The 25,507-nt window shown below is 43.8% G+C and overlaps 1 protein-coding gene across 3 annotated transcripts in view; it reads right to left on the bottom strand.

The window, feature by feature from the left end:
- Positions 1 to 25,507, bottom strand: part of NELFE (negative elongation factor complex member E) — a 360,551-nt gene that overhangs the window by 73,189 nt on the left and 261,855 nt on the right. For all 3 annotated transcript variants that reach the window (XM_044083278.1, XM_044083277.1, XM_044083276.1), the window contains exons 9-10: positions 19,361 to 19,415; positions 483 to 585 (exon numbers count right to left, since the gene is read on the bottom strand). In XM_044083278.1, the coding sequence (XP_043939213.1) occupies positions 483 to 585; positions 19,361 to 19,415 (158 nt within the window). The remainder of the gene's footprint in view (positions 1 to 482; positions 586 to 19,360; positions 19,416 to 25,507) is intronic.

Raw genomic sequence — 25,507 nt, 5'->3', positions numbered from 1 at the left:
TTTAGTTCACTATCAGTAGAATTACTACTCCCAAATCCTCCAGATAAGTCTTCAGTGAAGTACTGTTACATTGATGACACAGCCTTATGCAGCAAACACAGTGAGCCCTAGCATTAGGAAAGAAGAGAAAGCACAAGGTAGCCACAATTCTATTATTAGCCTCAGTAATCACTGATCAAAGTCAGGAGCAAACAGAGACAGAGACTGAGACACTTCTTCTGCGACTGGGAAAACAGTGGACTACGATGAAGTGATTGAATTCTTGGGCTTAAAATGTCCAGATACACAAGCTGAGAACTAGGAGCAACACAGACTATATGAAAATCACATAAATTCCACAATAATACACCTCTTCTTTTAATGGCCTTCATGAGAGTTTCTGAGAGAGCCATTCTCTTCTCTAATATTCCATGTACATGTGCACTGACATGCACTTCCCAGATTGCATGCTGTATTAGTGTGGATACTACACTAGCACTTACCAAGTGATCCCCAAACAGATTTGCCAGTAGCAGCTTCCAGCATGGGCTGTTTGCGGGCAATGCTGACCTTCAGAAGGACATCCCCTACTACAAGACCATTCAACTATATCAAAAAGAGAAAAGGTAAAAAAAATATATGAAAAAAAAGCTCATTACTATTTCACTTCCAATACTAAAACCGGTAATCAGTTAATTTTAACCAGAATTAATGCTTCTGTAACTAATGATGTCAACAGAGCCACACTGCACAAGAATTGGCTTGGTCTGCAGTTATTAGATTCACATGTACTCTGTTTCATTAAATGACATGAACATTACTGATGAGGCTTGGCTTCCTGTGTAAAACATCAGATAAATGAACCTTTTAATTCATCCATATATCTTGATTTCTAAAAAAGTACAGTTTTGTACCTACCATAAATGTAGATGTTCGAAGATCCACATTGCTGCAGTCATAACCTGTGGGTAGTCCGCTGTCCTCGGTCGGCCCGAATACCAAAGTATTAGACTGGCGTCGGTCATGGGCGCTCAGATCTGACGTCAGTGCGTCCCGGTATTAAAGCGCATGACCGACGTCATATCCTCAGTCTTTTCTTGCCCCAGATGTCAGAAGACCCAAAAAGAAAGGCCACAGACTAAAATAGAAAAAACCTCTAAAACCCATGTACAAACAATATCTACAACCTAAACAAACAAACACTCCAAACTGCAGAGGGGAAGGAGGGAGGGTAAATTGGACTGCAGCAATGTGGATCTTCGAACATCTACATTTATGGTAGGTACAAAACTGTACTATGTTCTTCATCTCACATTGCTGCAGTCATAACCTGTGGGTAGAATCCCAAAGCAAAAGTAAAGGGAGGTTGGCCAAATCATAAAGCATTGGGGGCTGCTAATAAGCCCTGCAAGACTGCAGTGGCAAACCCAGCCCTAGATTTGGAATAAAGAGGGAGATGGTAATGTTTAGAAAAAGCGTGCACTGAACTCCAAGTAGCTGCTTCCAAAATATCTTTGGTAGCTACTCCCCTCAAAAAAGCAGTAGAAGTGGCAGTAGCCCTAGTGGAATGAGGTCTGATTCCAGCCGGAATCTCCTTCCCATGATGAGAATAACAAAAGGCAATACAATGACCAATCCACTTAGAAATAGTTTGTTTAGAAACAGGTTTCCCCTGAGAGCTCAAAGCAAAAGAAACAAATAACTGTTGAGACTGTCTGAAACTTTTAGTCCTGCTCAAATAATAACGCAACTGCCTGTGAATATCCAAAGTGTGCAAAATTTTCTCCCCTTTATTTTGGGGATCAGCATAAAAAGTAGGCAAATGAATAGATTGGTTGAGGGCCACATTTGAAACCACTTTAGGCATAAAAGTAGGGTTAGTACGCAGAGATACCCTATCCTTATGAAAAATCAGGAAGGGTTCAACTGCCATGAGAGCCTGTAATTCAGATACCCTTCTAGCAGACATAATGGCCAACAAAAAAGCAGTCTTCCAAGACAAAAACTTTAACTCAGACGTAGCTGCAGGTTCAAAAGGAGGTAAAGTAAGTTTTTCCAACACAAAATTGAGATCCCAGGAAGGAGTAGGAGCTCTACGTGGGGGTCTTATGTTCTTTGCCCCTCTAAGGAATTGTTTAAACAAAGGATGAGAAAATAATGGTGGGTCACAGTCATAGTGAGCAGAAATGGCTGCAGCATGAACTTTTACAGAGGAGAAAGACAAACCTTTGTCTAATAATTCTGTAAGATATTGAAGAGAAACACTCAAATTAGGCCTGGAAACATCAAAACTCCTTGCGGTGCTCCAAATAAAAAAACTCCTCCATTTATCAGCATAAACTTTCCTTGTACTAGGCCTCCTGGCCTCCAAAATAACATTCAAAACTTGTTGAGGAAGCTTCGACCCTCCAGGTTCTAGAACAGAATATGCCAGGCTGTTAGATGCAGGGACTGAATCCTGACATTGAGGAAATGATTGCCCGCCTGGGACAAAAGGTGTGGAATTGAAGGCAAAGGCCAAGGAGGCTCCCGTACTAAACTCCTCAGCAGAGGGTACCAGTGCTGTTGAGGCCAATCTGGAGCTATTAGAATCATGGAGGGCTTGTCTTGTCTGACCTTCAAGAGCACCTTGGGAAGGAGAGGCAGAGGAGGAAAGGCATAGACGTGAAGACTGCTCCAACTGAATGATAGAGCATCCACTTTCCAAGCTGTGGGATGAAACATCTTTGTGCAAAACTTTGGCAACTGGAAATTTAGTGGAGAAGCGAACATATCTATGTCTGGAGTCCCCCATATCACTGTCAACTGTCGAAATACATGAGGATCCAACTTCCACTCGTGGGGATCCACCATCTGTCTGCTCAAAACATTTGCTAAGGAGTTCTGTGCTCCTGGCAGAAACCTTGCCTGAAGAGTGAGGTGCATACTGAGAGCAGTCTCCCACAGAATCATAGCTTGTCTGCAAAGAGGGTACGAATGGGTTCCCCTTGCTTGTTGATGTACCACATGACAGTTGTGTTGTCTGTTTGAATCAACACTTGTCCCGGTGAAGTAAATCCTTGAAAGCCATCAATGCAAATTGGACTGCTAACATCTCCTTCAAGTTGATATGTAAATGTTGAAGTCTGGCAGGCCACGTGTCTTGAACCCACTTTCCATTGAGGTGTGCTCCCCAAGCCTTGTCCGAGGCATCTGTCGTTAAGATCTGACTCGCCTCTGGTTGGGTCACAGAGAGTCCCTTGTTTAGGTGACATTCCTGAGCCCACCACAAAAATTCCTTTTGAATGCAAGGTATTATTTGAATGACAGTGTCCAGATCGTGGCAGTGTTGTGTCCATACATTCTTGAGATACCATTGTAGCTTCCTCATATGCAGTTTGGCATTGGGAAGCACCAGAATACAAGATGCCATGAACCCCAAGGCTTGAAGGACTGTCCTTGCAGTCAGCCTGGACCATAGAGACAATTGCTGGAAGTAAAGTGTAAGGTTTCTTTGCTTGTCCGGGGTCAAAAAAGCCATCTGGGAAGCTGTATTCAGTCTCACACCCAGAAAGCACATTTCCTGAGAGGGTACTAGACTGGACTTTGTTTCGTTCACAGAATACCCTAGGCACCTTAACACTGCCATAACATACTGTAGATGGTGAAGAAGCTTGTTTTCGTCTTGAGCAAGAATCAGGCAATCGTCCAAATAAGGATAAATTTGTATTCCTCTTAACCTTAAGAAGGCTATCACGGGGCCAGAACCTTTGTGAACACCCTGGGCAGTAGATAAGCCAAAGGGCAATGCAGAGAACTGATAATGTAAAGTCCCAGCCAACGCAGGAATCTCCTGCAACTGGGTCTGATAGGAACATGAAGATAAGCCTCTTTGAGATCCAGAGTTACCATCCAGTGGTCTTTGCCCAACAGAGGCAGAAGTTGTTGCAATGTCAACATTTTGAATTTTGGAATGTCCAGGTATGTGTTGAGGATAGATAAATCCAAAATTGGTCTCCAAGTGTTTCCTTTCTTTGGTACAAGAAACAGGAGAGAATAAAATCCTAGGCCCACTTCTGACATAGGGACCTGCTGTATAGCCCCCATTTGAAGAAGTAAAGAAATCTGTTTGTGAGCCTCTACTCTTTGCTGAGGAGGAACGTCTGGCATGCCTTTGAAAGGAGGCAATGTGTGGAAATAAAACTTGTAGCCTTGGTTTATAATGTCCAATACCCATTTGTCCTGGGTGACTAAAAGCCAGTTTTGCTTGAAAAGTGCTAACTTTCCTCCCAAAGGAGCTGCCAGACAGGAGGGATCTGGCAGCTGAAGATGCAGGTCATTGGGCCTGTTTACGAAAGGACTGGCCCCTGCCCTCACTGGTAGATGGTGCAGGGGAACTCCACGTTCTAGGCCTGAAAGAACCCTGAGCTCTGCCCCTACCACGTCTAGATCTGCCCCTAGACTGTAAATCAGAAGAAGGGTAAGCCCATCCCTTAGTAGGCCAATTTCTGCTAAACTAAAGGGGCTGCACCTGCAAAAAATCTTTAACAGTCTGTATAGACTTAGCCTTGTCTTCCATTTTCTTTAAGACAGACTCCACAGGAGGACCAAACAAAACTTCAGACTGTAAAGGAGCATCCAAAATTCTAGCTTTAACATGCTCTGACAAACTCTGATCCTTAAGCCAGGCGTGCCTGCGAATAACTGATCCAGTGGCAGCCACCCTGGAAGAAGCCTGTAAAGCATCGAAACCACACTGCAAGGAATGCTTACCCACCTGATCAGAGGCATGAACCAACTCCTGTAATTCCTTACACTCTATGCCCTCTGCCAAAGCATCTACTTTAGATTTTAATTGAGTAAGGAGAAAATTATGGTACTTTAACATATGAAACTGGCAATTCAAAGCCCTCATTGCTAGAGTGGAAGAGGTGTACACTTTTTTACCCCACCTATCCAAAGCTCTAGATTCTTTATCCATAGGAACTGGATTCTTTACAACAGAAGCCCTGACACCCTTAGGTCCCTGACTAATAGTTTCTGGGTCAGCCCTTGGGCTCTTATACAGATATTTATGAGCCTCAGGCACCCTGTAATACCTATCAGGTTTAACTGGCGCAGGAGGCAAAGAGTCTGGATTAAGGGAAGCCTCAGAGAAAACATCCTGAACAACATCCAAAACAGGAGGTATAGCTAAGGGCCGATGTTGAGGCAAAAACAAAAATTCCCTAAGCCTCTTTCGGGAATCCGAGAAATCCTGACCTTCCCATTTAAAATGCTCCCTCATAGAATGCAAGGTTTCTGAGAAGGAAAAATCCTCTGGAGGAGAACCAGAAGGACTAGAATCCTCTGCGTCCGAATCTGAATAAGGAGGAAAATCCTGAGTGTCTTCAGCCGAAGACTCCGAGTAATCTGAAGCCTGTTCCAAACTTTCCACTTCTGGCTCCACCCTAGGCCTCTTATCTGGAGGGGGCATAGAACCCCTGATTAAGGAAATTAAATCTTCTGCCATTTTAAGCATGTGTTTTTTAGGCACAGAGCCTGCAGAACTAGGACTGACACCTGAGGAGGGCAAACCAGGCCTGCCCTTAGAAGGTACCTTAGAGACTGAAGGAGAAGGCCTAACCACCTTAGGCAAAGAAGGGAGTACAGCAACCTGAGAGGCCCCTTCAGCCTGACCTGACTCCTGTGAGGCCACATCTTGCAAAATTAATGTCTCCCCCTGAGACTCAGCTGAAACCTCGGCTGGATCTACAGATTCCAGCGTAGTTTCTAAAGAACCGGCGTCCGGAACGGACGACTCATCCTGCTTGGTCGTTAACGACTTATCCTTGCGCTTCTTAGCAGAAGCGGGCGTCGGAGGATCCGACGGCATATTGTAATTACACCGCTTCCCAAAGACAAGCCTAGCGCAATCTAACCTACGTTTAATGGTGCGCTTATTAAACCTAGCACAAAAGCGACACCCGACTACGTCGTGCTCAGGCCCCAAACAAGGAATACAGAGTGAGTGGTAATCCCTATGCGGTATTTGTTTCCCACAAGAAATGCAATTATTCACTTTTTCTGACATCCGGAATTAACTGAGGCAAGAAAAAACAAAAATATTCCCCAACGGGGTACTTAGCCCAACTTGGTTTCGGTCTGAAACTCGAAATACGAAAATTTCAGAACGCCGAACGGCACTCGCAAACGCTGCTTCTGCTTCGGACCATGCAGCAAAAAAGACTGAGGATATGACGTCGGTCATGCGCTTTAATACCGGGACGCACTGACGTCAGATCTGAGCGCCCATGACCGACGCCAGCCTAATACTTTGGTATTCGGGCCGACCGAGGACAGCGGACTACCCACAGGTTATGACTGCAGCAATGTGAGATGAAGAACATCTGAATTAATATACAGCATTATTTCTAAAAACTGCATTAATATACAGCATTAGCAGATTAATCACATATGTCACATAAAAAGGCATTCATGCTTCTATACCCTGTATTTAGAGAAAGCAACCTTTTTTCATTCCTTGGTCTATATTTTGCCCAGACCGTACCTTCTCATGAACATAAACTGCAACAATGCAAACTGTACATATGCTTGCCTTCACCATCCAACATGCAATTAAACCATCACCAACAAACAAACAGTAGTGCAATCTATCATCTACTAAATGATAGGCCAACATAACTCAGGCTCCTCCCACCAGGAAGGCAAACAACCTGAATGAGTGGTTTACTACAAAACCAAGTAACCTGATTAAACCAGAAGGGATCCCAGTAGGAAAACTTGTTCCTCATTTGGGGCCACATCTGAAAAATAGTGCTTAGCTACAAGGAGGATTTGTGGTCAAATACTACACAATACAGCTGACAGCAATTCAAAAAAATTTAGTTAAGTAGAAGAATGCTTATGATTCAGTTGAAGCTATATGCATTTAGTAATGAAAAGGGGTGAAAAATTTTCTGATTTACAGAGAGACCTTTACAGTGCTACAAGAGATTGGCGACTCAGAAATGCATGCTGAAACTCTCGCTTTACTGTTTTTTATATGAGTACATAATGCACAAAAATTTACTTCAGGTGCCATAGCTGCTTTATGCAGCTATAGTTACCATTATGCTTTTAAATGGATTTTTCATTATAAGTTATTCACTTTTGCCCAGAACTGCAAGATGTTAATGCTTCCTGACTTCTCAACATGGCAAGATGCTGTGGGCAACTTTTTTTTTTTTTTTAAACAGCAAGGCAGTCCTGCACAAAATCACAGTGTTGCTTATTCGAGGCCTTTCAAAATGAATATTAAACATTCATGAGGGATTCTGTAGAATTTCTTTCTGAAGCACAATGTTTATGTTAAATATTTTTATTAGACCCCTTTAACTTCACAAAAGGGCATAATGTATACCTGCAATTTTTGGGCTATTTTCATGTCTGCTGCCATTTGGAACCAGCATTCTGTTCTTCACATATGCAATCAACTCCACTATTCACAATGTACAGTCTTGTTACAGAGTTTGCAAGTTCTCCCTGTCTCTCTGTGGGGTTCCTCCCATCTTCGAAAAACATGCTGTTTCCATCTCAAAGTCATCAAAGAACGGAGCTGTGAGCAACAGCACAGACTCTACATGGTGCCATGTAGAAGAAGAGTAGTACAGACCAACTGCTTTGGGCATCTACTATGGTCTGCAGTATCCTCAAGATAGGATAACCCAGATCACAGACTGCGCAATGTGGCAGGGCTAATCACTCGACAGTGTAAAATATGTCTCTAGGTGATTCAGTCGTGTTGACTAATGTCGCCAAAATGGGCATGGGTTGCCACTGATAAATGAGTTGAGGACCCTACCTACTCCAACCTACGTCGGTAACCCATGCTAAAGGAGGTAAGTAAGTCAGTAAGCTACTGGCTGATCATTGTCCAGTTGCCCAGCTTAGGTTACCTCGGATAGCTCTGTTGAGCAAAAGCTGGACATAAAACCAATCAATCTGCCAAACATGAACCAAGAAAGTACAGTTTTGTACCTACCATAAATGTAGATGTCCGATAGGTATGCATCTGCAGTCCTAACATATGGGTTGTCCTGCCTCAGGCAGCCCTTCGGTCGGCCGGATTCCAAAGTCTGGGTCTGGCCTCGGCTGATGTCGCACTTCACCCGACGTCATAGCTGCTGTTTATTGGGTATAAAGGCATCAGCCAACGCCATTTTCCTCAGTGTTTCTTGCCCCAGATGCCAGGTGCCCTCTAGTAAGGCTAAATTTGGATAAATGCAAATAATTCCAAACAGTAGAGAGCAAACAATATAAAAAAAATATATATATACATATATACAAACAAATACACCATAATAGATTCCCCCAGCTAGCTAAAAGAGGGTAAATACACTAGGAGTACCACAGAGGGGAAGGAGGGTGGGTAATCCAGACTGCAGATGCATACCTATCGGACATCTACATTTATGGTAGGTACAAAACTGTACTATGTCCTTCAAGGATGCATCTGCAGTCCTAACATATGGGTAGAATACCATAGCCAAACCGGGGGAGGAGGCACTAAGATAAAGATGGTGTAGTTAAGATCCCTTGCAAAACAGCAGTTGCAAAACCTGCTCGGGATCTAGAGTATAAGGGAAGATTGTAATACTTGGCAAATGTATGCACGGAGCTCCAAGTAGCAGCTTCTAAAATGTCTTTGGTAGCCACTCCTCATAGGAAAGCTGTAGTGGTGGCTGTAGCTCTTGTGGAATGAGGTCTGATATTATCAGGAGTTGTCTTTCCATGAAAAGTGACAAAAACAAATGCATTTTCCTATCCATTTTGAGATTGTCTGTTTTGAAATTGCTTTTCCTTGCATTCCTGTTGCATATGCTACCAGAAGCTGGTCAGTTTTTCTGCTGGTCTTAGTTCTGTCCAGATAGTAGCGTAATTGTCTGTGCACATCCAAGGTATGTAGCAGTCTTTCCCCCCTGTTCTGTGGGTTGGGGAAGAATGTAGGTAAATGAATCGCTTGGTTCAATGATACTCTGGAGACCACTTTTGGCATAAAGGTAGGGTTGGTTCTCAGAGAGACTCTGTCCTGATGGAAGATAAGGAAGGGTTGTACTGCCATTAATGCCTGTAACTCAGATACCCTTCTTGCTGAAGTAATTGCTAGTAGGAAAGCAGTTTTCCAAGACAAGAATTGTAATTCTGCTGTTGCTGCTGGTTCAAAAGGGGGAAGTGTTAACTTTTCCAGCACAAAATTAAGATCCCATGTAGGTAAAGGTGGTTTCCTTGGAGGCTTTACATTTTTGATTCCTCTCAAGAACTGCCTGAGTAGAGGATGAGAGAAGACAGGAGGATCCATGTTGTATTCTGCTGAAATTGCTGATGCATGAATCTTAATGGAGGAGTAAGACAGGCCATTGTGGAACAGCTCTGCTAAATATTCCAGGATGTGTGCTATGTTTGCCAATGAGACATTTTCTCCCTTTGCTGCACTCCAAATGAGGTATCTTTTCCACTTGGCTGAATAAGTCTTCCTTGTGGAGGGTCTGCGTGCCTCCAGGATAATGTCCTTAACCCTCTGAGATAAACCTGGGTTATTTTGTTTTATGCAATATTCCAAGCAGCTAGCTGCAGTGTTTTCAAGTTTGGATGTAGGATCTTGTAGTTGTCCTGTGTTAGTAGTAAGGGACATAGAGGTAGATGCCATGCGTGTGTCCGAGACAAGCTTCTCAGTAGCGGGTACCAATGTTGCCTCGGCCAGTCTGGAGCTATCAGAATTACCCTTGGTTGATCCTCTCTGATCTTCAGTAGAACTTTGTACATCAAGGGAAGAGGTGGAAATGCATATGCTGTCAGGTTTTTCCAGCTGAAGGAAAGGGAGTCCACCCTCCAAGCAAGTGGGTGGTATGCTCTTGTGCAGAATTTCTTCAATTGGTGATTGTGTGGGGAGGCAAACAGGTCTATCTGTGGTAGTCCCCATTTCTTTGTTATGGCTTCGAAGAGATCTGGATGCAGCATCCATTCGTGAGCATCCGTGGTAGTTCTGCTTAAGGTGTCTGCTAGAGAATTTTCTTTTCCTGGTACAAATCTGGCCTGAAGTTGAATGTTGAGGTTCAGGGCCACATTCCACAGGTCCATTGCCATCCGGCATAGAGGATATGAATGTGTACCTCCCTGTTTGTTGATGTACCACATGACTGTGGTATTGTCCGTCCTTATCAGCAGATGACCCTGTTGAAGGAGTGGTCTGAATGCCTGGATCGCATGTTTCACTGCCAGCATCTCCTTTAGATTTATGTATAGATTCAGCTGGTCTTGGGTCCATAGGCCTTGTATACACTTGTCCACCATGTGTGCCCCCCATCCTAGGTCTGAGGCGTCCGTGGTGATGGTCTGGCTTGGCTGTGGTTTGTGGAAAGGCAAGCCTCTGTTCAACTGACAGGCCTGAGCCCACCACAGGAATTCTTGCTTCAGGCATGGAATTATTGGAATCTGGGCTTCTAGACTGTGCTTGTGTTGAGACCATACATTCCTTAGATACCATTGTAGCTTTCTCATATGCAGCCTGGCATGCGGAACCAATATTATGCAGGATGTCATGCAGCCCAGGGCTTGCAGGACTTTCCTTGCAGTAAGCTGAGTTTGTGTTGTTAATGTCATGAAGTAGACTGGTAGTTGCTTTTGTGTTTCTTCTGTGAGAAAAGCCATCTGAGTTGATGTGTCTAATTCTGCACCCAAGAATGTTATCCTTTGGGATGGTACTAGTCTTGACTTTTGCATGTTGACTGTGTATCCCAAGGCTTGCAACAGTTGTATGACATTTTCCAAATCTTTTGTTAACTTTGCCTTGTTGTCCGCTTGTATTAGGCAGTCGTCCAGGTATGGGTAAATCTGAATTCCTGAAGTCTGCAATGAGCAATTACTGATGCCAGGCATTTCGTGAATACTCTGGGTGCAGTAGATAAGCCAAAAGGCAATGCTGAGAATTGATAATGCTCTGATCCTGCAAGAAATCTGAGGTGTCTTCTGCAATCTGGTCGTATAGGGACGTGCAGGTATGCCTCCTTGAGATCTAGAGTCACCAGCCAAGACTCCTTGCCCAGCATGGGAAGAAGTTGCTGGAGGGTCAGCATTTTGAATTTTGGAACAATGAGGTATGTGTTCAGTGCAGACAAATCTAGAATAGGTCTCCATTGATTTTCTTTTCTTGGTACAAGGAAAAGCCTGGAGTAAAATCCTTGGCCTTGTTCCATAGGTGGCACCTCTTCTATAGCTCTCATCCTCAGTAAGGTATTGATTTCTCTTAGAGCGTCTGTTTTTTGGCTTGGTGGTAGGTTTGGCATTCCTCTCTTTTTTGGTAGAGTATGGAAGTGAAACCTGTAGCCCTTGTCTATTGTTTGTAAAGTCCATTTGTCTCCTGTAATGTAATGCCAGTTGTCGGAGAATAAGGCTAGTTTTCCACCCAAGGGTGCTTCCAGTTGTTCCCTGGTAGGCGGAACTAGAGCCAAGTCATTGTGTCTGCCCTGTAGAAGTGGTTGTAGTTGATTCTGTGGCAGTACTTCTCTGGTTGGTAGGTTGCCACTGACGTCCCCTGTAGGCACCCCTAGATTGACCTCTGCCTCTTGGGCGTCTATTTCTGCCTCTCTGCGCTCTGGAGTTGTCTGGAAAGGACCAATTCTTCGAAGGCCAATTTCTGCTAAACCTCGGAGGTTGGACCTGTAAGAAATCCTTGACTGTTTGGACAGATTTTGCTTTTTCTTCCACCTTTTTTAGAACTTCCTGTGCAGGGGAGCCAAACAAACTTTGTTTCTCCATGGGAGCATCTAGGAGTTTTGACTTAACATGGTCTGGTAAGGATTGTTCTTTTAACCAGGCATGCCTTCGAATCACTGTTCCAGTCACTGCTGATCTAATGGAAGCCTCCAGTGCATCATAGCCACATTTTAAGAAATGGTTACTGACCTGCTGAGAGTTATGTACCAAATCCTGAAGGGACTTGCGGTCTAAAGGTTCAGGAGAAGATAGTTTTTTATTTAGCTGGTCTAACAAAAATTCCTGGTACTGAATCATGTGAAATTGACAGTTCAAGGCCCTGGCCGAAAGAGTAGCAGAAGTATAAACCTTTTTACCCCATCTCTCTAATGCTCTAGATTCCCTTTCAGAGGGAAGAGGGTTTTTGGCAGAGGCAGCTACCACACCTTTAGGGCCCTGTGAAATGGTTTCAGGGTCTGCAACAGGAGCCTTATACAAATGGTAGTGTGTGTCCGGGACCCTGTAATATCTGTCTGGCTTGGCAGGGGCGGGAAGAGAATCAGGAGCAGTACAGGCATCATTATATGCATCATCAACAACTGTTAGTACTGGCGGAATGGCTAAAGGCCTATGCTGTGGTAAGTATAAAAAAGTCCTTAGCCTTTTCCTTGAATCTGAAAAATCCTGGCCCTGCCATTGGAAGTGTTCCCTCATAGCATGCAAGGTTTCCCCAAAGGAAAATTCTTCTGGAGGAGAAGCAGAAGGAATGGAGTCTTCTGCATCAGAATCCTCATAAGGAGAATATGGGCCTTCGTGAGGGTCTGAAAGGTCTGAGTCATCCGAGGAATAATCTGTAGAGACAGGTTCCGGGGGTTCAGTCCTAGGCCTCTTGTCTGGAGGGGCTGAGAGGCCCTGTCTGGGTGAGGTTGGGATCCTCTGATCAAAGAAATGAGATCCTCAGCCAGGCTGAGTATTTGGGAACTAGAGGTAGGCCTATGTGAAGGTGTTTTGGCAGGCAAGGCCTTAGAAGATTTAGCTGCCTTAGCCCTGGCAAAAGCCTTGATAGACATGGAAGCAGGGGTCTAGCAGCCCCACGTGCAGGGGTAGTTATGTCTAAAGGAATAGTGTCTGATAAATCCTGGGTGGCTGCTTCTGTAGCAGTAAATTCAGTAGCAGATTCAGCCATGCTCTGTGAGGCCTCGGCTATCGGAAGCATGCTTTCGGCCGAAGGAAGAACCAGGGGCTCGCTTTCAGCGAAACCGAGACATTCATGATTGGCCTAACCGTGGTTTCAGCGAAACCGCGGGCGAATGTCGGTCCTTTCCTTGCGCTTTTAGCTAATTGAGTAGTCGGAGTCTCCGGCGGCATTTTGTATGCAAAAGCGGGACCAAAAACTCCTCTGCAAACTCCGACCGGCGTCTAAGAGTCCGTCGGTTGAAGGAAGCACAGGCTAGACAAGCTGATACGTCGTGGTCTGGGCCTAAGCAAGGAAGGCAGTAAGAGTGGAAATCCTTATGAGGTATTTGTTTCCCACAAGTTAAATAATTATTTACTTTGTCTGACATCGGCTGAGGCAAGAAAGAGTCCCCAACGGGGTACTTAGCTTTTTAGAAGTCTTCGGTAGTAGAAATCTCTGGATCTGACCGACCGGCACTTGCGAACAGCTTCTGCTTCGGGCACCGCGCGGCAAGAAAGACTGAGGAAAATGGCGTCGGCTGATGCCTTTATACCCAATAAACAGCAGCTATGACGTCGGGTGAAGTGCGACATCAGCCGAGGCCAGACCCAGACTTTGGAATCCGGCCGACCAAAGGGCTGCCTGAGGCAGGACAACCCATATGTTAGAACTGCAGATGCATCCTTGAAGGACATCTGCTACACTCACTGGAGGTTCACTGACAGGGCACAGCTTTGAAGTTGATGACATGATGGTAAGGAGGAGGCTGGACATCATATGCCACCAGGAGACAAGATGGAAGAGTACTGCAACAAAGTCACTTGGCTTGGGATCCAGATATTGCTACTCAAGAGTAGGACAAGCTAGAAGTGGTGTAGGAATTGTGGTCAGGGAGAGGGTTCAGAAGACAGTGAGGGATTTCATCAGAATTAGTGGCAGACTCATGGCAATCAGACTCCAGGCTAATGATAGGGCACTATTCATAATCTCAGCCTGTGCCCCACAGCAGGGTAGTGATAATGAAGAAAAGAGTGCATTCAAACAGCAGTTACAAAGACCTACTAGCTAAGGCAAGACAGCATAAACTGGCACTGATAATAGGAGATTCGAATGCACATATCGGGACAGGCAGAACAGGTTATGACGACTACCTGGACCCACATGGGTGGGGCAACAGAAATAAAGGAGAGGCCATTCTAGACTTCTGTCTGGCAAATGGCTTGATAATAGCCAATTCATGATTCACAGTTGCAAGGTCACAAACAAGAGTGGCCAACATGCAAATCAGGTAGACTTTCTCTTACTAAGGAAAGGGCACTAGGGAAGAATCAGTCATCCCCAGTGAAACAGCTGGCCCACAGCACAAACCACTAGTTGCCACAATAAGGTGCAAGCAGCGGTCAGAGAAGGCTCTAAGTTTAACACAGACCAGGTCAAAGACCTGGAAGTTGACAGCAGAGAAAGCACAACAGTTTAAGGAATTAATCAGGCCTCTATCACCTCAAGAAGAGGAAAAAGGTAGAGATGAAGAAAAATGGCAATGACTGAAAAAAGCATGTGAGAGGACTACAGAACAGATATGTGGCTAAGCCAGGAATGTAAATATAGTATATAAAGAAAGCTGGGGGTGGAATGCAAAAGTCCAGCAAGTCAAAAGAAAGGAGCAGTGCAGGAAAAAGTGGGAGATAAAAAAGATGTTCCAGGTAAGGAAGGAATACTGCATGATTAAGAAAGAGGCTAAGAAAGGAGATGCAATAACAAAGAACAAGGCATCAGAGGCACACAGTAGATGGCACAAAAAAACTATACTATGTTGCAAGGCAAAGATAGAAAGCTAGAGAAGATTGTCTGACACCCTTCATAAGGGATGCCAGCAGCAACTTGCTTACCAGTGCACAGGACATCAAAGGCAGATGGAAGGAGTACTTCCAGCAGCTGCTGAATGGGAAAAAAAAAAAAAAACAGAAGCTGTACTGCCCCAGAAACAGCTTAGAATGAGAAAAGAGGAGGAACCTACCATAAAAGTATGAACAACACTAAGGAAAATGAAGTCAAGGAAAGCAGCAGGCTCAGATGAGTCACATCATATATGGTAAAGATGCGGGGTGAGATAAGGGAGAAACAGATCTTGAGGGTACTCATAGCAGTGTGGAGTGAAAGGTGTATCCCAGATGACTGGAGAATAAGCATACTAGTACTAGTATTCACGAACAAAGGGGACATACGCAACTGTGGTCATTACAGAGGTATCAAACTCCTGTCACATTCTGCATGAAAGTTCTGGAGAAGAAGAATGATAAATGAATACACAGTAGTAGAAAGTAAGATGGGAGATGACCAGTATCGATTCAGATTAGGATGTAGCACAACTGACCGGATGTTTGCAGTGAGACAGACAGTTAAGAAGATAGAGATGAGAAAACAGTCCAACTGGGCATGCCTAGACTTGGAAAAAGCATATGGCAAGGTCCCAAGAAAGCTGATTTGTGCAGTCCTGTGGTGGTTCGAAGTCCCAGATACACTGGTAGAATTATTGCAAGCTATGTACAAAGACCCAATGACTCAAGTACGAACAGTATTCAGTCACACACAGTGGTTCCCACTGGGAGTGGGTGTACACCAGGGTTCAGCTCTGAGCCCACTGCTGCTTATACCACTGAAGGACTATGTTCGCAAACAGGCTAGAGGGGACAGATTAACAAAGTTGCTGTATGCAGATAATGTGGCATTAGAGGCAGACTCTGAGGAAGAACTTCAGCAAAGAATAGGGGACTGGAATACAAAACTGAAGGCACATGGGATGAAACTGAGTACAGACAGGACAGTGGTAATAACAGCAAATAAGTGAAACAAGAAGCTGAGAACAGAGATAGAATGGGAAATAGTGGAACAGGTTAGCAGCTTCAAATATCTGGGCAGGGTGGTGGAGGAGAAGGGAAGTCTGAATGAGGAGGTCAAAGCTCGAATCAGTGGGGCTGCAGCCAACACAGTGTGTCAGGTGTAGTATATGACATAAGAATGCCAAAGAAGCAGAAAAGTAAGGTGTACAAAACAGTGGCATGACTAGTGCTACTGTATGGTACAGAAACCTGGGCAGTAAAGGCAGAACAATGGAGGAAGCTAGAAGTGATGGAGATGAACTGCCCAGGACAGGTGGTAGGAAGCATACTGTGGGACCGACAAAAAATGAGGATGTAAGATCAGAAGCAAAAGCAGCTTTAATTGCAGAAAAGGTCAAAGAAAACAGAGTATGATGGTTCAGGCACATTTGTAGAAAAGCAGAAGACAATCTGGTGAAGAAGATATGGGATATGCAGGACTAAGGCAAGAGGAAACGGGACAGCCCACAAACACGTGGTTGGATTTTGTGAGAAAAGACTTGCTACAGTCACGTATGAGTGTCAAAGTAGGCAGGAGTGTGGCTTTGAATACAGACAGATGGTGATAGTTGACAACACCCTGACCCCATGTAGAAAAATGAGACAAAAGGGGTTGATGATTATGAATCTTACTATAACAACTTTTCAGTCACTATAAAATTTCTCCTCATCCTCCTGTTGTGATATCCTTCCCAATATGCCTTACTCTCCTCCAACTGCCACTACTGTGGTTCACTCTAGTTTCTAGTTCATTACCCAGTTCCATACATTCTCTTTTCTCACTTTTCTGACTGTTTCTCCCTTCAACCTCTCTCTTTCTCTCCTTTCTGTCATGTATGTTCACAATACATACTCCAAACGGTCTTGTCTTCTCCTTCCTATTCTACTCCTTCTCTGCTCTTCCAACCTTTCAATGCATTATTACCTTTCTAAATCAAATGAAATAAAACTATTCTCCAATCATCTTCTTCAGATCTCCAACAACCATTTGCTCCATCTCCTTCTTAAAACTGACTGGTGACAGATACCATCTATGAATCAAGCTGCAGGTGCCCCCAAAATGATTTCCTTCAAAATCATGTAATTCTTTCATTCTTCTATATCTTCTCTCATTCCTCTACTTCTAGCAGTACCCTATTCCAGAACTGTTGCATCATCTCCACTACTCATCTTCCAGTGTTACCTGCTACTGCCCTGCATATCTTTCAACCTTTCCATCTCCCCTTCTTAACCAGTTCTTCTACATACCATTTCCCTTGGAAATGATGAAATGCTGCCAGAAAAAAAAATCCTTCTGTTTTTAGGCCAAGCCTTTCGTTTATCTTCTTCAAGGACACCATTTCCTCCCCCGGATTTGCTGCCTCACAAAGTTATACTTCTTATCTCAGGTTATCCATTACCCTTTTTCTCACTACTAATCTCTCATTTTTCCAAAATTGAATCTCCTCTATGCCCATCTTCCTCTAACTTTTGTTCCATCTCTCCATGCTTCTGCAATTGGTAGTAGTAGTATATGACAGAAGAATGCCAAAAAAAGCTAAAAAGTAAGGTGTACAAAACAGTGGCGCAACTAGTACTACTGTATGGTACAGAAACCTGGGCATAAAGCCAGAACAATTGAGGAAGCTAGAGGTGATGGGAGATGAAGTGCCCGAGACAGATGGTAGGATGCACACTGTGGGACCGTCTCTTTTCTATGGGCTTCAGCTTTTTCATTCTCCAATTTCCTTACTTTACCGTTTTTAGCCTTTCACATTAACCATCCATTATGTACAATATACATACACCCTAAAATTTGTTAGTCCCCCCTACACACACACACACACACACACACACACACACACACACACACACACACACACACACACACACACGCTATCCAGGCATATAACTGGCTATTTCATGTTCAATATAACATTACCACTTTCTGTATTTTTCTTTCAATGCTTTACGTAATAATTAAAATGTGTCTTAAATCAAAATAAATAAATGGTTTGCCTTTATTATCTCTTATTTGACCACCTGGCTCTGTGGCACTGAAGAATGAAGCCCAAACTGCCACATAGACAACAGAGGTTCACTTAGCAGCCCTGACACCAGAAGTGCAAGGGCAGAAAGGGAGAGAAGTGAAAGCGCATGGCCCACTCCTTCTCATGGCAGGAAGGATGGGGGTGGGCACTCAGCAAGCACTCAGGTGGTGAAATTTCTCTGGTGGACACTAGGGAACCCACTATCCATGCTTGAGGATGGAAGCATAGCTCTCAACCTCTTACCTCAAGAATCAGGGATAAATCCAGAAATATTCAGCAATAACCACAGACACTTTTTAAAATATTAGTACTATTATCTTGACAAGTTGTAACACGTTTTCTGAAATAAAGCAAGTCTATACTTCTAATTATGATTATAACAAAACTATTAAGTGTAACTCACTATCTTTTCCCCCACAATCATCCGTTTTAGGAGGGGGATTAGGAATGACAGAGCAAAGGTGTGAGCCAAAATCAGAGGCATTTCAGATACATAGACAGGAGGGTATGGTTGCTTGCTGGTATGTCTCTCAGCAGAAGTGAGTTAGGGTAAGCACAGTCAACTAATTGCATGCCACCTTCCCTCACAAGCCAAGCTTAGAGGACATAAGACATGAAAAAAATATATTTGAACCACCCTTAATGGCTGCTTGCCTAATTGCCCCTCGTGATTAATCCTCACCCCAGGGATGAAGAATGAATGGGTTAACTGGCCAGGAGGGAACTGAAGTTCAGCAGGCAGCTGGACCAAAAACACAGAAAAACATGAGGGGGGAAAAAATCTCTCATTTTACCACTGCTGCCTTTCCTGCAAGCCCGAGTTAATTGTACCTAGTTCACATCTTTACCACATCCTCTTCCTCAAAATCTGTAGTGCATTATACGTATAAGCCACTTCACAAATCTTATTTTCACTTACCATATTACCAACACTACAAGTTTTTTTCTCAGAAAGTTGCAACCCAGACACATCACTAGGTACCTGAAATTCTTATCCTTTCATTCAAAACCCACTCTGCTCCTCTTCGGTCAGTTCTGCCAAAACTCACAAATTAAGTCTATTCAGTAACATTTTCAGCAGCACCATATTTGCAAAAGGAAAGTTAAAAGACAACCATGTGCTTTATGCAAGCTCAGTTTATAGAAGCAGTGAATGTACCCTCATCTCCTGTGAGGACTGAGAATCAAATGTTGACTATTATTTTATGAAGAACAAATTAGGTAAATTTAACAATTTAACACATAAATACTTCAATGTTTAGGAAATGGTCTTTAGTTTCACAGTGTTTTTAGATATTCTCTTACAGTAACTAATCACAGACAAGAAAGTAACAAAAGACAAATTATAAAGGAGAAGCCTATTCTTTTTTGTCAAGCCAAGATTGCAAAACACAAAGTACCATAGGAAAAAGACAAAAATCAGGAATTAGAACGTATATAAACATTGAAGCTGTTAGAGTCCCTTTACTGTCCAACTATAATAAGGTTGTTAAAGATTATAAATATGCATTAGTGTTGTATATTTAATCTTTAGACCTGATCCCTGACAGTTATTAATGCTCATGACAAAAGAGAGCTTTTACCTCTGCAATGGCTTGATCAGCAGACTCCATCTTCTCAAAGGTTACAAATGCACAGCTAAAAGAAAGGGAGACAGAGAGAGAAGCACAGCTAAGTAAATGCAAGCTTTTCATAGTTTTCTACCCAGTATTAACATATCTTTGGCCACTTAATTGTGGCATCAGTGTAACTACTTTCTTTCATACAACACAAAGTGTCAAAGAACCAAAATGGAGAGTGATGTGTACTGATATGAAGAAGGGGTGTCAGTGGGTGCACTGTGGTGCAAGATGATGGTAAAACTGCTGATTTGCAGTATAAAGACAGGAAAAACAAAAACAGATTGCAAAATATGTTAAGTTCATGTGACAAGCAAAATATGAAAAAGGAACCGGATAGGCTGAAAGGAGCTTAGCACTGTAGGAAAAAGCTGTGGATTACAACATATGGTAGAGTACAGTAAGTACATACAGGGCAGTCTGAAGTGATGTATACATCTCCAGGAGTCAGATTTCCCTGCCTCTACATTACAGCACAAACAGTAACGCTATAGCATACTGTAATGCTTTTTAGTATCTAGAAATATATTTATTTTTTTACAGAAGCTACATTTCATAATTGCTAGCTATTCTTTAATGACATCATCCTTAGTATCCTCAAGGGAAAGTAATGATATCAGTCAGCTTATGTGCTTTCCGGACCAAATGTACAGGAGTTCACCTCAGAAGCACACCTATATTTCTCTCTGGGTGACAGCAGGTGTTAGATCAGATACAGGTGTGAGGATCAAGCGACTCAAGAAGAGTTAGCTAGCTCTCCGCTGGTGGTGCGATAAGGACTTTCATTTGCCAGGCTGTCCCTTGATGGACACTAGTGTTGCAACAGCAGGCAAGTTTCATATTCTAAATGCGATTGCATGACACTGGCCAAGAGAAATGTGAAACACATTTAAACTTCCCAACCACCCCCCCCCCCCCAAAAAATACAGATTTTATTTAAAGTATTAAAATGCTCAACATCTATGCATTATACAGTTTAGAAAGAAAACAAAATATTTTGAAATGTAACCTACAAAATAAGTAGCATGGGTTTACAACAGTTCTAAAAAAAATGAAACTCCAGGAATATTCCTGAAGGAGGTCAACTCAGGGGACACTGCTAATTCCAGAAGTCATTGTCAAAATAAGCAACTGATACCTTGTCTGACAGTTTTAAAAAGGCCCTTAAAACAACCAGCAATGGTCTCATCAGATAACATGAGGGGACCTAGCAAAGGCATATGGCACCAAAATCAAACTTTTAACTAAGCAAGACCTTGATTGAGCAGGGCCCATGAAGTATGGAGGAGTTATCTTATAAACAGACATGGCAATGACTAACAACTAGTGTAGACCATGCAGCAGAACAGAATTATGACAAAAATGTACAGTTGTGCAAGTAAACATACCATAACAGATGTTCGTAAAGATAACTGTTTCAGTGGCTTAAACTATATGGGACACATCCTACAAAAGATTGGATAATGTAGACAGCTTCCAAGGCTTTACAGCACCTTCCAAGCACCTATAAGTCTGTTAGAGTTCAAGGGTGAGCCAGTATAAAAGCAGACACGTGCACCAAAAAACAGAGTTTTCTTGTCCTAAAAGTCAAGGAGGCAAGAGCCCTGCTAAGAAAAATGTTCCAGGAGAAGAGGGGAAGACAGGCATCCCTACCCTATCAAAACACGGGAGAAAGAACTTCAAATCAGCATTGTGAGTTGGTTCAAAAGGAAAAAGTGCAAGCTTTTCCCAAAAAAAAAAGGTCAACATCCCACAGTGCAGCCACCCGCTTCCTAGGTGGATGAATATGTAAAAGTTCTTTCAGAAACTGCTTCACTTGGGATAAAGAAGAAAGAGAGGATCCAAAGGAAGCCAGGCAGAAATGGCAGACAGATTATTTTTTAAAGAAGAGTGAGAAAGGCAAGCGGCTAACCCATGCAAATACTGAAGAAAGTACAGTTGTGTAAAAAGAAGCCATGTCTTACCATAACGTTCCATCTGTGTTGTAGAACTTTACTTACTCATTACTGTTAGGACTTCAGTTCCATCCTTGGAACTGACACGGCCGTTGCCAAGCTCGAGCCAGCCAAAAACTCTCAGCTAAGACCTACCCACAATGCCCCTCTCATAGTCTCTTCAGATCGGGTTTGCCCGCCATTATAGTATGGAAGTAATAAAAGTGACAGTAGGAGGCTCTGTCTGAGGAAATACCTTAACTGATAAGGAAATCCTAAAGTCCACCAGGAGTCCAGGCAGGGGGAAGGAGGGTGGGAAGTAATGAATGATTAAATATCTACAACACAGATGGAACGTTATGGTAAAACATAACTATAACTTCTTTATCTGATGTTGTAAATCTTTACTCATTCCTTACTGTTAGGACCGAGTCCTCAGTTACTTGAGTCCTGGGTGGCCCTAAGGAAGGACATTCCCGAGCACCATAGAACCAAAAGATGCTCATCCCTTGGAGGCCAAATCCAATTTGTAATGAGTGATAAAGGTATGAGGTCTTGCCCAAGTGGCTGCTGCACAGATATCATCCATAGAGGCTCTGGAATGAAAAGCCACTGAAGTAGCCATCGATCTAGTAGAGTGAGCCTTATTCTGGAAGGTAGGGACACTTTGTTCTGATGGTAGATGAAAGTAATGACATTTCTGAGCCAAAAAGTTATTTTGGAAAGAGGCTTACCTAATCTGGGTCCTGCAAAGGCAACAAACAATTGATCCGTTTTTCTGAAAGATTTACTTTTGTCGAAGTAGAAACAAAGTTGCCTATGAACATCGAGGGTATGCAGAAAGTATTCCCCTGTATTTGAATGATGAGGAAAGAAAACCGGTAGGTCAATAGATTGATTAATGGAAAAAACAGAAATGACCTTGGGCAAAAAGGAGGGGTCAGTATGTAGGGACACTCTTTCCCTATGAAAAATCAAGTAAGGTCTCTTGCACTCGAGGCCTGCAACTCAGATAGTCTTCTCACTGAGGTAAGGGCTACTAGAAGTATAGTTTTCCAAGACAAAAATTTTATATCACAGGAGTTAGAGGGTTCGAAGTGAGGACTAGTTAATGACTGAAGCATCAGAGACAAGTCCCATGGCTCTATAGGAGGCTTGACCGGAGGTTTAATATGTAATACTCCTTTCATGAAGGTTTTACACAGTCAGTGTGACATAACAGAAGAATTGTCAATTCCATTGTGAAAATCTGCAACAGCTGCTAAATCCACAGAAATTGTCGATGCTGAAGCTCCTGCATGTAATAGGGTAGTTAGGTATTGTAGGATCTTCTGAATATATACGGAAAAGGGGTCTATGTTATGTTCTTTGGCCCATCTAGAGAACCTAGTTCACTTACTAGAATAAATTTTTCTGGTGGAAGGTTTGTGTGAAGCCAGAAGAATCTTGCGAACAGGGGATGAGATAACAGGTAGCCTGGCAATTATCGGAAGTGGAGAAACCAAGCTGTGAGCCTGAGGCTGTGGAGATTGGGGTGAATCAGTCCCTGAGGATGAGACAGCAGAGCTTTGGACTGATCCAGGATCCATGGGCTGAGAGTCAGATGAGGCCATAGGGTAAGGGAACCAGACTTGACGGGGCCAATAAGGGGCAATGAGGATCACTCTGCTTCTCAAACTTTGAGCTTTCGGAAGGAATTTCTGGCTGAGAGGAAATGGGAGAAAGGCATACAGCAGACCCAGGGGCCAATCGTGCTTCAGAGCATCCCTCAGTGACTCCCCCTGAGAGGGGGCAGGGCAAAATAGATTCTGTATTTGTTGTTTAGGGGCGAAGCAAACAGGTTGCAGCAAGGTCTGTCCCAATGGCAGAAGATCTGATCCGCTATTAAAGGACTGAGGGACCACTTCTGAGGCATCAAAATGTTCCTGCTCAGATTGTCCGCAATAAGACTGGAACTCCCGGGAATGTGCATTGCTATGAGAAAGTGGTTGGAAGCCATCGCCCAATGCCAAATTCTCATGGCTTCCCGACACAGGGGGTAAGACCTGGTTTCGCCTTGTTTGTTGATGTAACAGATGACAGACATGTTGTCTGATTGAATTGCAATGGTCCCGGAAGGAAGGGATGTGTGGAACGCCTGCAAGGCTAAGAGAACTGCCCTCAATTCCAGGACATTTATGTGCAAATTGGCCTTTATGGGGGACCAGGTGCCTTGGATGGTCTTTCCCTGGAAATGCCCCCCCCCCCCACAGGGAAGCATCTGTGGTCACTGTGGTCCTGGGCTGGAATAGTTGACACCAAAGATTTGATTCTGGCTTCATCCACCAAAGCATTTCTTTCTTGCAAAGGTTTGTAAGGTGTATCATGTGGTCGAGTGGGTGGGTTAAGATTGACCATTGTGATGAAAGGAGCCACTGTACTAGTTTCATGTGCAACCTTGCCAGTGGAACTAAGGTAATGGTTGCTGCCACAGATCCCAATAGCTGAAGTACAAGACGTGCTGGTACAAATATCTGTGGAAGGAGGATTTGAATCTGGCTTCTTACTTTTGAGAGCCTGTAAGGAGGAAGGGAAGCTTGACAGGTCATTGCATCGATGATCGCTCCAATGAATTCCAGTGCTCTTGTTGGAGACATTTGTGATTTGTTCAGGTTGATCATTATACCTAGGCGAAGAGCAAGGTCTTGAGTGTAAGAAACTGAGAATGAGAAGATTCCTGGTCGTGGCGGTAAGGAGCCAATAATCTAAATATGGAAACACCCGGAATCCTTCTAGTCGGAGATGAGCTACTACGACTACCAAACATTTGGTGAACACTCTGGGGGCTGCCGAGAGATCAAAGGGCAGTACCCTGAATTGATAGTGATTGGCCCCTAGCTGGAAGTGAAGAAATCTCTGGGAGCATTTGTCCATCTTTATGTGGTAATATGCGTCCTGGAGATCTATAGAGCACATCCAGTTTGCCCTTCCCCAGAAAGGGGAGGATGGACTGTACCGTGACCATCTGGAATTTTTGAGGTTTTATGAATTTGTTTAGTAAGCTAAGATCCAGGATTGGTCTCCAGTCTCCTGTCTTTTTTGGCACTAAAAAGAACCTTAAGTAAAACCCTGATCCTCCCTGGTCTGGTAGGACTGGCTGGATGACTCTTTCTTAGCAGCATTTCGATTTCTAAGGCTGCAGCCTCCCTCTGACTAGGTTGGACATCGGAGATTCATTTTATGGGTTTAGGAGTAAGATCGAATGAGATATGATAGCCTCTGGATATTAATCACGGCACCCACGCATCCATTATGAGCTGCCAGACCTGTGGGTGCAGGGAAAATTGACCCCCGACTGCTTCCAGAGGAAAGCAATCAGGCCACTGTTCAGGAGCACTGGAAGAGTCAACAGGAGAAAGAATCTCTAGCACCCTGGCTGCACGGACTCCCTCTGCCCTGAAAGGGGTGTTTTCTGGATGAGTTGCCCCCTCTGCCCCACGGGGATTGCTCATCACAAGTGTCACGAAAAGATCCTTGGGACTTTTTGAACCACAATTTTCCTCCCCTCTGGTTCCTGGAGTAGGATCTCGGGGGTGGGGGTGGGGGGTGGAAAAACATATGCCCACAGCAGACAAGGTCTTTCCGGCCTTCTCACTAGGTGATAGTGTGTCTCTGACTTTGGGACCAAAAAGGGCAGCTTCGTCAACAGGCACGTTGACAAAGGAAGATTTAAAAGGGTATGCAAAGTCACACAAACGCATCCAAGCATGCGGTCTAATGATGATGCCTGATGTGGCTGCTTGAGCTGCCTCCTCGGTAGTGTGAAAGATCAAGTGCATCAAGGAGTTCGAGATGGATTCCAGGGTAGCTAGCTGAGAGGCAACAGTATCACGCACCTCCTCAGGCAGTACCCCCAACAAAGAGGCAGACATTTCTGAGATTAAGTCTCTTTGGAGGTGAGTAAAGTGTGCCAGATAATTCAGTAACCGAATGGCAAAGGTCGCTGAAGCGTAGGCCCGCTTCCCCAGTCTGTCCACAGCCCAAGACTCCCTGTTCGGGGGATGAACAGTGGAACTATCTTCTGCCAGTTCCCTCTTGGTGGCCGCCGCCACGACCATGGAATCAACTACCAGCTGCTTGGACCAATTGGGCTGGTCTTCGGGGGTGGATAACATTTTATCTGGCCTCCGGGGAACAG

The sequence above is a fragment of the Protopterus annectens genome, chromosome 9.part0, assembly GCF_019279795.1.
Source record: "Protopterus annectens isolate FY-2018-M chromosome 9.part0, PAN1.0, whole genome shotgun sequence".
In the NCBI taxonomy this organism is placed as follows: Eukaryota; Metazoa; Chordata; order Ceratodontiformes; family Protopteridae; genus Protopterus; species Protopterus annectens.
Note: the sequence above shows the minus strand (reverse complement) of the source record. Positions and strands in the feature narration are given on the sequence as shown.